Source organism: Boleophthalmus pectinirostris, unplaced genomic scaffold, assembly GCF_026225935.1.
Source record: "Boleophthalmus pectinirostris isolate CB_2022bp ecotype Guang Dong unplaced genomic scaffold, ASM2622593v1 HiC_scaffold_1, whole genome shotgun sequence".
In the NCBI taxonomy this organism is placed as follows: Eukaryota; Metazoa; Chordata; class Actinopteri; order Gobiiformes; family Gobiidae; genus Boleophthalmus; species Boleophthalmus pectinirostris.
This window is the reverse complement of record NW_026570970.1, coordinates 34,986,026-34,998,343: the sequence shown is the minus strand read 5'-3', so window position 1 is coordinate 34,998,343 and position 12,318 is coordinate 34,986,026. Positions and strand designations below refer to the sequence as shown.

General features: G+C 41.6%; 1 protein-coding gene across 1 annotated transcript in view; it reads right to left on the bottom strand.

Moving 5' to 3' along the window:
• plcd4b (phospholipase C, delta 4b) overlaps positions 1-12,318 on the bottom strand; it is a 32,560-nt gene that overhangs the window by 5,953 nt on the left and 14,289 nt on the right. Inside the window, exons 7-11 of the mRNA XM_020937077.2 lie at positions 11,141-11,342; positions 9,072-9,216; positions 6,775-6,927; positions 1,985-2,146; positions 836-986 (exon numbers count right to left, since the gene is read on the bottom strand). Of these exons, the coding sequence (XP_020792736.1) occupies positions 836-986; positions 1,985-2,146; positions 6,775-6,927; positions 9,072-9,216; positions 11,141-11,342 (813 nt within the window). The remainder of the gene's footprint in view (positions 1-835; positions 987-1,984; positions 2,147-6,774; positions 6,928-9,071; positions 9,217-11,140; positions 11,343-12,318) is intronic.

The following is a 12,318-nucleotide window of genomic DNA, read 5'->3' as shown; positions in this document are numbered from 1 at the left end:
CATCAAATGCTTTTTTCCATGAGACATTATTGCTTTGTCTGGAGTGTTTCACAGTATAGCATCAAACCTTTCTATCTTTATGTCAAACCTTCTCTCACCAACTTTGGTGTCACTATTGACAGTGATTTTAAATTTGAAAAATAAGTGAACATAGCAAAGGAGAAATTCAGGTGGTCGACTGGACAATTCGACAAACTGAATTCCTCCTTAGCCATGGATTCTACCTGGAGGATTGAGGGATTTTTCACACATAAGTAAACATTGTCTTCAAATCTGGCTTTTATAATTTGCAGCTTTTGCACAGTGCAGAGTTTGCATGATAGTTGCTGTTAGCTTTACTGTGATGGCAATACTTGATTTTACGTCTATTTTAATCTATTTTACGTCTCATGCGATTAACATTTTTTATTTTTGCCCAGCCCTAGTTATATGTTTCCTCATCAAAAACATACCCAGAGTTGTGTTTTGTTTCATTCACACATTTTTAACACACAATATTATGTGTATTTAGGCTGAGTTCCACCTCATGACGTAAGGCTCCACTATTTTTAATCCCCATCTGCCTTCACTAGATCAGTTGGATAATTTCACCTCTGGCATTCCCAATTTCTACTGAACTAAAGGTAAAAAGTAGCTGTTACCCTGAAAACTACCGCTTCGTGACATCACAAGGAGGAACAGAGCATTTTGAGCTTTGGAGATGTAGACAGACTAATAATAAAGGATTACTCAAACATGTGTGAATGAAACAAAACACAACTCCAGGTCTGTTTTTCCAGGAGTTTTTTTTTTTTTTTTTCTAACATGGAGAAAAGCGTAATATATAGGACCTCACCTGATTCTTTGGCCAGTTTCTTGACCTTGGACTCGGAGAAGGAGGACATCTCGGTGCACTTGCCCTGGGCGCTGGCGTGTTCGAACCCGTGGAAGTGAACGCTGCGGCAGTACACCACCAGGTCGGACAGCTCACGGGACACTTTGGACTTCTGAACCGGAGAGGAAAACAATAACGTGGGATTAAAGGGGCGCTGTGGAACTTTTCTGAGTCCACCGAGTCTTTCTCCACCCTGCCTTCCTCTCTCACACCACCTGTTTATTTGTGTTCTCTACTGCCGCTTCTCTTCCTCCCGTTGTCTTCCCTCTGCCCCTCCCCCGTCTCTCTTTCTCTCCCTCCATTTCTGTTTTTCGCCCTCTTTTTTTCTCACTCTCTCCTCTGTCTTCCCTCTCTCCATTGCCCTGCCTCTCTCTCTCTCTCCTCAGCATTCCCCTCCCACCCTCTCTCTCGCTCTCTTCCACCTTCCATATCTCCGTCTCTATTCTCCTCTGCCCTCCCTCCCTCTTCCTCCATCTCTCTCTCTCTCTCCTCTGCCTTCCCTCTCTGCATTGCCCTCCCTCTCTCTCTTCGCTTTACTCCCTCCCTCCCTCTCCCCCATCTTTTTCTCTCTTTCTCCATTGCCCTCTCTCTCTCTTTCTCTCTCTCTCCTCTGCCTTCCCTCTCTCCATTGCCCTCCCTCTCTCTCTTCGCTTTCCTCCCTCCCTCTCCCTCAGTCTCTCTTTTTCTATCTCTTTCTCCATTGCCCTCCCTCTCTCTTTCTCCTCAGCCCTCCCCCTCTCTCCCTCCCTCTCTCTCTCTCCTCTGCTCTCTCTCTTTCTCACTTCTCCTGCCTTCCATCTCTCCATCGCCCTCCCTCTCTCTTTCTCTTCATCCCTCCCCCTCTCTCCCTTCCTCTCTCTCGCTATAGTCTGCCCTCCTCTCTCTCTCTCCTTTGCCTCCTCCTCTCTGCCCTCCCTTTCTCCTTCTCTCTCTTTCTCTTCAGCGTTCCCTCCCCCCTCTCCCTCCCTCTCTCTCTCCTTTGCCCTCCCTTCCTCACCCTCCATCTCTCTCACCCTCTCCTCTCTCTCCTCCGCCCTCCCTCTCTCTCCTTTGGCCTCTCCCTCTCTTTCATCCTCTCTCTCTCCTCTGCCCCTGTCTCCCTCTCCTTACCTGTTTATTCATATTCTCTTCTTTCGTCAGGTCTTCCACAGACTCTCTCTCCAGCTCTCCGTTCTCCTCTTCGTCGCTCACTTCATCCGTCAGGGCTTCGTCTGATCTCTGCTCCAAACCTCCCAACTTCTTCGCCTTCAGCAGAATCTTACCTTTCAGATCCTGCAACAACAACAACAACAACAAAACAATTACACACAAAACAGGCCGTGTTCACATTCCATCACAACACTGTAGAATCCCCATACTGTAATTCAAACTCCACTGTGTTTTTAAACTCCATACACCAACTCAAACATGTGTGAATGAAACTAAACACAACTGCAGGTCTGTTTTTGAGTAGGAAATAAAATTATAACATGACAAAAGGCCGCTACACACTGTAAGATTTTTCGGTCTTAAACTATTTTTAAATGTGCGACAAAACGAGCACACCACAGACACAAGGACGATCTTATGAAAGTTTAAATCTCCGCATAGTATAAAGTTGTGAGCGCAATCGTGTCTGCTATTTCCTGTCTACAGTAAAACCACTGGCATTGAGACTGAAAAGATGAAAGCACTGCACTTCCAGTTTAGATACAAGTCAAAACTGTGTTATTGTTATTTTGTGAAATGTGGTGTTGGGGATAAAGTCCACAGGAAGTAGAGTCACTATCGCTAATCTGCAGCTTCACCCCAATCTGTGTGCTGTGTGGATGTAAACAGACAAACGTGAGGAAATACTCTTGCCTTTTTACTTTAAAAAAACACTTCAAACAGGATTAACAGCGCGGTTTTGTGCCCTAGATGTTATTATATGTGGAGGCCAAATTTTATAGATAATGTGGATGAGATGCTGCAGTTTAAATTTGCAACTTTACGAGAGGTGAGTAATAGTTATTTTCTGTTATTAGGTTCTTTTTTCAGACCAAGAGTTTGTTTTCATACTTGACACCTGTGGTCTTCCTCAGAGTGGTCAAGTGACATTGCTGTGATGTGTCCGATTAGCTGATTTAAACAGGTTTTAGTGCTGTCTTCCTACTGGTGGAGGCAGGATGACAGCGCCATCTGCAGTCTGATTTCCTCAGGACAGTATACCAGGTTGCCCAGGTTTACTCTCACACACCTGGGATACTGTCCTGAGGAAGTGGGACTGCAGATGGCGCTGTCATCCTGCCTCCACCGGTAAAAAGACAGCACCAAAATCTCTTTAAATCAGCTGAGTGGACATGTCAAAGCAACATCACATGACTACTCTGAGGAAGAGCGCTAGTGAGCAGTTGAAACTGTCAAGTATGTAAACTCTTGGTCTGAAAAAAGAACCTAATAACATAAATTATTGGAAGACCAAATGAACCTCATTGGACTAAAAGTTATTTTCGCTATTTCCAGTTTATCTGTTGTTGTGTGTCTGTCATTCCGTCTGCCTCTGACGCTCTGTTTTTTTGTTGTTGTTGTTGTTGTTTTTTTTGTCTGTTACCGTAGCGTTGTTGATGTCTGGTGGTTACGATCTGAGAGAGCAGCTCAGAGGCACACACACACACACACACAAACACATGAGGAGCACAGCTGCTTCAAAATCTTTACAAAGTCGGGTCACGCCTCCCTGAATTCAGGGAGGAGCAAATCAGAGTCTGAATCGGACAAATTCTCCTGTAGTGTGTGGCGGCCTTTAAGTACACAAGTCAATTTTGTGTAATATATGACCTTTAACTGTCAGACTTCAGATTTGTTGACCTGGTTTATGGTTCATATCTCTTTAATTACTGGGCCTATCCACATTAAAAACAAAAATTGGCACAAGTTTTCTTTCTTTTCTTCTCTGCCAGAATAAATGTGGCAAATTTAATGACACAATATCTAACAAATAACAACATTTGTAATTAATTTGTAGATCAGAAGTTTGGAGATTTCTTTCAAAAACTGTGAATCTCGCTTAGAGACCACATTGCTTTGTTTGTGGCTCTGTGTTTTGACATTTTTGTGGACCAGTTTCTGCCTTAAAGTGTTTGCAAGTTTAAAATAGACGGCATGGGATTTCCTGTTGTCTGAAAATCCTCTGTGGTTTTTCAGAAACACCAGCCACGTAAGGGTAGTTACTCCTAGTTGTTACTAAGTTTTACTGTCACCATAAACTCCTCTCTGGTATCTAAAAGTTGTGAACAGCACTTATAAACTCATCATGGTGAATAATAAGGATGCTCTGAATGAAATACAAATGCGACAACACAACAAAAAGCCACAACAAATGAAAAAAAGATACAACGCATCAAAAAAAGCCACAACACACCAAAAAAAGCCAAAACGGAAATGACCGCGGGACTCTATTTTAATGCAAACGCCGCAACAAATACAAACACCACAACACAAACGCTGCAACACATTAAAAAGCCACAACACATTAAAAAGCCACAACACATCAAAAAGCCACAACATATCAAAAAGCCACAACGGAAGAGACCGCGGGACTCTATTTTCCAACGGACCGATCAAGCGGCAAGTAAAGAAGAAGAACAACAACGTGAAACCAATAATGATAAAAAAAATAACTGACTTTTACTTACATTTCCAACTTCTCCGTTCCTTTACTTTTCACGTTGTAATTCTTCTTCTTCACTTGCCGCTTGATCGGGCCGTCGGAAAATAGAGTCCCGCGGTCACTTCCGTTGTGGCTTTTTAATGTGTTGTGGCTTTTTAATGTGTTGTGGCTTTTTAATGTGTTGCCGCATTTGCGTTTGTGTTGTGGCGTTTGTATTCATTGTGGCGTTTGCATTAAAACAGAGTCCCGCAGTCATTTCCGTTGTGGCTTTTTTTGGTGTGTTGTGGCTTTTTTTGGTTTATTGTGGCTTTTTGTTGTGTTATGGCTTTTTAATGTGTTGCAGCATTTGCATTTGTGTTGTGACGTTTGCATTAAAACAGAGTCCCGCGGTCATTTCCTTTGTAGCTTTTTTTGGCGTGTTGTGGTTTTTTGTTGTGTTGTCGCATTTGTATTTGTTGCAGCGTTTGTTGTGACCCCTCTCGGCTTCCGTAATAAGGTAAGTGAAGAAGAACTTTGGTCCACTGCAAACTGTTTATAATGAATTCGTTCTGGTTTTCACATTTTTAACACAGTGAAAATCAGGTACAGTGTCTTTAAACTGTAAAAATACTAAAAGTGTTCAAATAGACATTCAAAACAGCTAAATAATGCATTATATAAGACCTTTAAGCCACTCTGATATTGATCAATAAAAGCATAAAGCAGGAAGTACACATGTATTTAAACTTGGATCAGCTTTGAGTGTAATGGACCTCAATGATCTCTGAAAGCTTGTGTTTTATCTGGTCTTTAGTCTGTATCTGTGTGTGTGTTGGAGGAGTGCAGTAAATTTTTCCATAAGAGAGCACTTAAGACAATCAATGCTAATGTGGCTAATAGCATAGACGCTACAGTCAGGTCTGTCAAACTGCAGGGGATGTATTCACTTTGAGAGAAAAGAGAACTGTGTCTGGACTGTGATAAAGAAGAATAGGTAGGTTTGCGCAGCTGATCGAAGTGAATCATGATTTATTTATTTAAAAATGTCTATGATCAACTTGGGTCTTTTAATGGAGAGGTCTGTAGCTTGGCGAGTCCGGACTACACTACCACTCCCTCCGTCGCGAGCTACAACCAAACATGGCTGTAGTAAGGATGCACCAATCAAGCTTTTTCAATACCGATTCCGATAAGTATCTTTAAGTTATATGAGCGTTATTGCCGGTGCACGATTTTGAACAATACCAGTGTAGGGACTGAAATGTGCAATAAGACAGGACTGATGTGTCTGCCATGTAGTTAGCAGACTATATTTTTCTTAGTGAACACGTCCGCAAATGCATCTGCCTGTGCGTCTGTGCGTGGCTCCTGGCATCACTGATAAGTGAGCAGAAATACATGCATCACAAATTTTGGACTTCCGGTCATTGCGCAATGCATACTGGGAAGGGTCCTCCGAAAAAGTGAGCATCAAACAGCCATGTTTGTTTTCCCAGTGGGATGTGTCTATTGACAAAGCCGACCTTTTCAAGTCTTTTGAACCATATCGCTTTTGTTTCTGTTTCTGATATTGTCATATTTTAGTTATGGGATTCGGACATCGTAATTGCGTGGTTGTTGGATGTCCTAACAGCAGAAAAAGGCTCGAGAAATGGGCTTCGGAAGTTTGCGAACTCCATAAATGCAAAAGGGAATCAGATGTGTGTGACTGCAAACCTCCATTCAAACTGTTTCCCTTTCCAATGGAATTGAAAAATAGTGAAAGGCAAAGGCGAAGCGCAGTACTGATCCACAGGAAGGACCAAAAAAGAAACCTTTGACTGCCTAAGAAATCATCCCGAGTTTGCAGTGAACATTTTGTATGTGGAGCGCCATCAAAGCAAAACCCCGATCCCTCACTCTATGCTCTGTTCCAACTTGTGATGTCATTTAGTGGTAGTTTTCAAGTTTTCAACCATTAGTTTAGTAAAGATTGGCAATTACAAGTTTAAAATCATCCAAATAGCTCTTTAACTTACATCACAATATTTCAAGCAAAAACAGGTATCCAAAATACAACCCTAGGACAAGTCACACCTTAGGGTAGGACGATTGACTTAACTAATAACAGATACTCTACTGTAAATAACTAGGGTGTGTTTGTTTCAGTGTAGTTAGCTCCACTTTTCAGACAGATATAAGGCAGTGTCCCACCAGTGTCCAGCCAGATACATTTTCAATCAACTTTTTGTAACAATTCTGTAAAATTGTAAATATTTTGAAGACCAAATAGTATTTTATGTCCTCTGACCTGTGGAGATGGCAACAGCTCTGGTTCTTCCGCAGTGATCAGGGAGCTCTGCAGACTCTCCCCCAGGATGGACTTCAGGTGCCGGGCCATGACGTTCTGCTGCTCCACCCCACAGTGGTTCTCCAGAGACAGGATCACTGGGAACTCAGACGCCTGTCCAAGAAAAAAGGACAATGTACAGGTTTAGGCATTCAGTTATTCAATCCAATGTATTTCTGTAGGGCCCAAAATCACACCAGAAGGCACCTGGCAGGGCTTCAAAAAACTGTTGATTGAGTAACAAACAAGCAGATGAATCATCATTCACAGAAAACAAGCAAATGGAGAACTGTCCAGAGCAACCCCTGGCCTTAAGTCTCTCTAATGCCAAAGATATCTCCTCAGAATACTTGTTTTATCTCAAATACATTACAGTTTAGGTTTTTGCTTGTTGATTCCACAGAAATCTGCACTATTAATCACTGCTGTTTTTGTTTCTCATAAGCTGCTGTTTGCATGTGTTTCTCTGATTAGTTTATCCACCTGTCAATCACCTGTGCAGAAAGACCTACATGTCTTTGTAAAGTATTGTCAAAGTGTGTACTCTTGACCAGTCATGGAAAAGTAATAACTGATTTATTATTGATTACACAAATATTAGACATGATATCTGATTTCTTTATGTTGAGACAATTATCCAGTCAGAAAGCAGAATGATTCTCACATGATTCTCTCATTTGGGTTTCCACTCTCAATGCTGAAATCCAGTTAGTTTAAACCTAAAATGCCTCTCTCTGATCAAGAATGATCACCACCTAAACTCCAGCACCTGCAACAGTCCTGGATCAATGCTAGTGCAGCCTCTGCAGCTCAGAGAGGGAATCCTGGAGATTCTGAGTTTTCACATGAGGCCCTAGTGTGTACTGTGTTTGTGAAATTGTCCTTGATGTTATTAACTTACTAACGCCAACCACTCTGCCACTACTATCAGAACAATGAGTTTCCATTCACTCTCATGTTCCACAGCCCCTCTCCATATCTCACTGCTCGCATGGGAAACAGATAAAGGCAGCACTGGTGTCTGGACTTCTGCAGACCAAAAGACCCACTTTTACTCATGAGCTGTTTTGTAACAGACACACTGTTGGTTTTAGGACTTTGGAGCGGATGTCATCAACATTCTCTGGGGAGAGTTTAATCTGAGCTTTATGTGAACACAATCTGACCAGAAAGAAGTCAGTAGTTGAGCTGAGTCAGTCAGTCACTCTCATCTTTTTTTTGTTCAAACATCTAAACTAGTAGCCTGATTCATCAGCCGGTTTCACTTTGTGGAAATCGTCTGACCTCACAGCATTAGGATTTGTTCGCTCAACTGTAGGCGGGTAATTTTTTCATTTAACCAATCACTACTATTATTACTACCTATAACGTAGGTGCTGCTAACGGGGCTAACTGGTATATTAAGCTTTTCCCAAATCCCATAGGAAGAAGGACAATAACGTCTTTCCCCCTGATCAAATTCACCAAACATTCTCTTTGTTCAGGCTTTAAATCCTCAATCTCAGGAATCCTTGCCATCACAGAATATACGGCTCTTCGCTGATTGGCTGGTGCCCGAACTCGTACTTCCGGGGTTTTTGTGAACCTTCTAGTGTATTCTGATTCCTGACCTAGTCACTGGAGAGAAATGAAATTGAGTGGATGCACTAGGTGGTGCCAGCCTGACTATTAAACTAGACTATGAACTCTTGTATTAATCACATGGTAACTTCTGAATATTCCTCCATAGATACACATGCAGAACACCCCGAGCGTTATGTCACTGCAAAGCATCAATACAACTCAAGATGGAACATAAAAGAAATGCCGTTGCTATGGAAATCTGCCATGTTTTTGGCAGTGTAAAACATCCATAGACATGCATTACTCAAAACTATATTAAAAGGTAAACAAAAGAGCCGTACTGTAGTTCATTCTTCTTGACTCCATGGAGATGTTATTGTTTTGCCTGGAATGTTCCACAGTATGGTATTAAACGCACTTGAAGACAAGCAGTTGACCCCACCAGGTCAAGTTACCGGCCAGATCTGCAGAGAGGCAACTTCACTCACAGGAGGAATTTAGTGTTTATGAAGGTAGAAATAAAAAAACCCTGTAATTGAATACATGAATGACAATGACATGCTGTGCAACATTTCAGGCAAAGTAAGAGCATCACCATGGACACAAGCAGGTGTCGAATCCTCCAATACAAGAAAAGTTCCACAGAATAAAAAATGAGATAAACTGAACATACTGGTCTTGTTTGTAGGTCCCACCTTGAAAGCGTACTCCTTGAGGGTAGAAATGACGTCTCTGAACAGGATTTTGGAGGTGAGGGTGTGTCCATGGTAAACTATAGGCTCTCCATCAGGCCCATCCCAACAGTCCAGCTCCACACAGCGGCAGCCACGCTTCAGAGCTCTACAACACAAAGACATACAGATGAGGAAACAGGCTGTGTTCATGTTCTAGAATTTTAGGTTGAATAATGGCCCCACTTGACACTGAACTTTGTGTCAGTTTTTGGTTTTGTTTCATGTGGACAGGCCCAGTAATTACAAGGATATGAACTAAAAAACAGGTCAACAAATCTGTAGTCTGACAGTTACACAGCAAACTCCACCACAGAGTTTTGAGCAGCTGCCAGTGTTGTGCATGAACAAGTTCAAAAGAACGTGTTCATTGAACACGTTCATTTTTCTCTGAACTTTGAACTGAACTCAACACTTCTGTAAATCAAGAACTTGAACGCGAATTTGTTCAAATTATGTGAGATGAATGATGTACGTCACTGTTGGGGTTCAATTAAACGTCAGAATTTGTTTTCACCTGACGAGTGACGAGGTCTGCTCGCTCTTAACCTTTTTTAAATATAGATAATATTGACTGAATCCAATTAACCTATATACAATTGAACGAGTTAGTGTAAATGAAGGTAAAGTTTTGCATGCTGCACCTCCACCCCCTCTTGTGTGTTGTGTCTGTTGTCTTACAATAACACACAATAACTTATTTGTATGTACCTGTTAAATATGGTTTATCTGTTTTTGTTCATTTGTAGGGATTTGTAACAATATCCAAATCTCTCAATACGATATTATCACAATATGCATCTCACGGTACGATATTTATTGCGATATTTAGGAGAGGTTAATATAACTGTAGATGGGACTCTTTTTTGCTTTTAAAATAACTTGACAAGATTTTGGTGTAAATTATTTCTGTCATAATCCCAAGAATTCACGTGAAAAACATATTTCTTCATGTTGTTTGCAGTGAAATGAATCATGGGATATGTAGTTCCCGATGTATATAAGCTGTTGCTACTATAAAACCATGCATTTAAGCAAAGGAACAGCCCACCATATTATTGTGAGACTTTTGCCGATACGATATCATGATATTTTGGTTACTGTTACATCCCTATTCATTTGTGATAAAAAAAAAAAAAAAAATAATATATATATATATATATATATATATATATATATATATATATATACAAAGGAAGAATTTTTTGCTATCATAAACCAGGAAGGAATGCTGGAGAACTGTTTGCACGCTAGTTAAAATTTTCATTACTGTGACTGCAAAACGTGCAGTTTCAAGTAGTACATGACATCACACAGGACTGCCTTGACTAAAGCCAGGTGTTTCTGATACAAACACCTGATGCAGGGGAGAAGTCTGAAGTGTGGATACCTGTTAGAACAATCATAATGTTCCTTATACCTCCAGACCCCTCCCCTCCTCCTTCCCTCTCACTTTCCCCTTTAGTCCTCCAATCCCATCCGTCCTCTCACCTCGCTCTGTCCTTTAGTCCTCCAGACCTCGCCTCCTCCCACCTCGCTCTCCTCTTTAATCCTCCAGACACCTCCTCACTCACCCCTTTAGTCCTCCAGACCCCACCCCTCCTCCCCACTCACTCTCCCCCTTAGTCTTCCAAATCCTGTCGCTCCATCCCTCTTGCTCTCCCCTTTAGTCCACCCTACCCCTCCCCTCCTCCTCACTCTCCCCTTTAGTCCTCCCTACCCCTCCCTCCTCCTCACTCTCCCCTTTAGTCCTCCAGACCCCGCCCCTCCTCCCCACTCAAGTCCTCCAAACCCCGCCCCTCCATCCCTCTAGCTCTCCCCTTTAGTCCTCCAGACCCCGCCACTCCTCCTCCCCCCTCACTCTCCCCTTTAGTCCTCGAGGTACCGAACAGTTCAGCAGCTCTGTTTGAAATCTGGTTGTAGACTGAGTTTAGGTGGTTAGTTCCACTTTAAGATTTCACGTCTTGTTTTATTTAGAATTTTAATTAAAATTTTGTATTTTGACCATGTTGAGTGAAAGAGTATACCCTTACTGTATGTACGCCTCGGTGCTGCTGTGGCCCCTGAGCTGGTCCTCCATCAGGTACGTGTTGTGGGAGGATGAGATGAAGTAGTAGCTCAGAGGGAGGCTCATGTCTTGGTGCAGCTCCACGTGATCCGGGTTAAATATAGATCCATGAGGAGAGCACAGGTAGAGCTGGAACCCGTCCAGAGACATGCACATCTGCTCACGCGCTGCACACAGGGGACGGGGAATATATGCACATCTTATTATAATAGAATCAGGAAAATTTAATCAAATATAAATAATAATAACAAAATAAATAAATACATAAAATAAAATTGTAATACCCTGTGTAATACCACTTAACGACATTGTTTGTTTGTGTGTTAAAAATGTGTGAAAGAAGCAAAACACAACTCCGGGTCTGTTTGTGATGAGCAAACATCATTATAACATAAGAAAATATATAGGCCCCTTAACCTTTTCAAAATAATACTTGCTGTGCAAAAATATTGAAATATCGATATATATCGTTTTATGTGATGATACAGTAACGATATCATGGGCTGCTGTATCAATATATCGCCAAGAGTATCTTTTGGTATAACTTACAAAATTATTTCATTATAGCTACAGTTTTGTTGCTTTTTTGTATTCACCGTGTGTGTCTGTGTGTGTGTGTCTGTCCACATAATTGTAACATAATTCTGCCATTTAAGGACCGATTGTCACCAGATTTGGTATGTGGGTCAAGCCCCCGTGCACGATGCCGCAAAAAAAAAGTTTAGTGATGATCCAAGGTAATTTGAGGTCACACGGGCCAGTAGAAAGGTCACGTCATTATAAAGGAAATAGGCAATTTCAGCAATTTCTGAACCATCTGCGGGCTAAAATATTCACCCAAACATCACACAAGTTGGCACACACATAACCGGGATACACTGGATGTTACAGGTTGAAACCGGTCAAGGTAACCAAGGCCTTTTTTGGCCTTATGCGTTTTGGTCATAACTCCACAAAGGATTGGGCTAGAGCAACGGGAGTGGTCTCAAAATCTCAGAAAAAATTGTATCTGTTTATAATTCTATGCATTTGTATAGTCAAATATTAATGTTTTTGAGATAATCACTAATTATAACAGTTCCTTTCTCTTTCAGTGTAGCCGTTAAAATTCTAATTGGAACGAAAATAATTTCCATTTCTTGT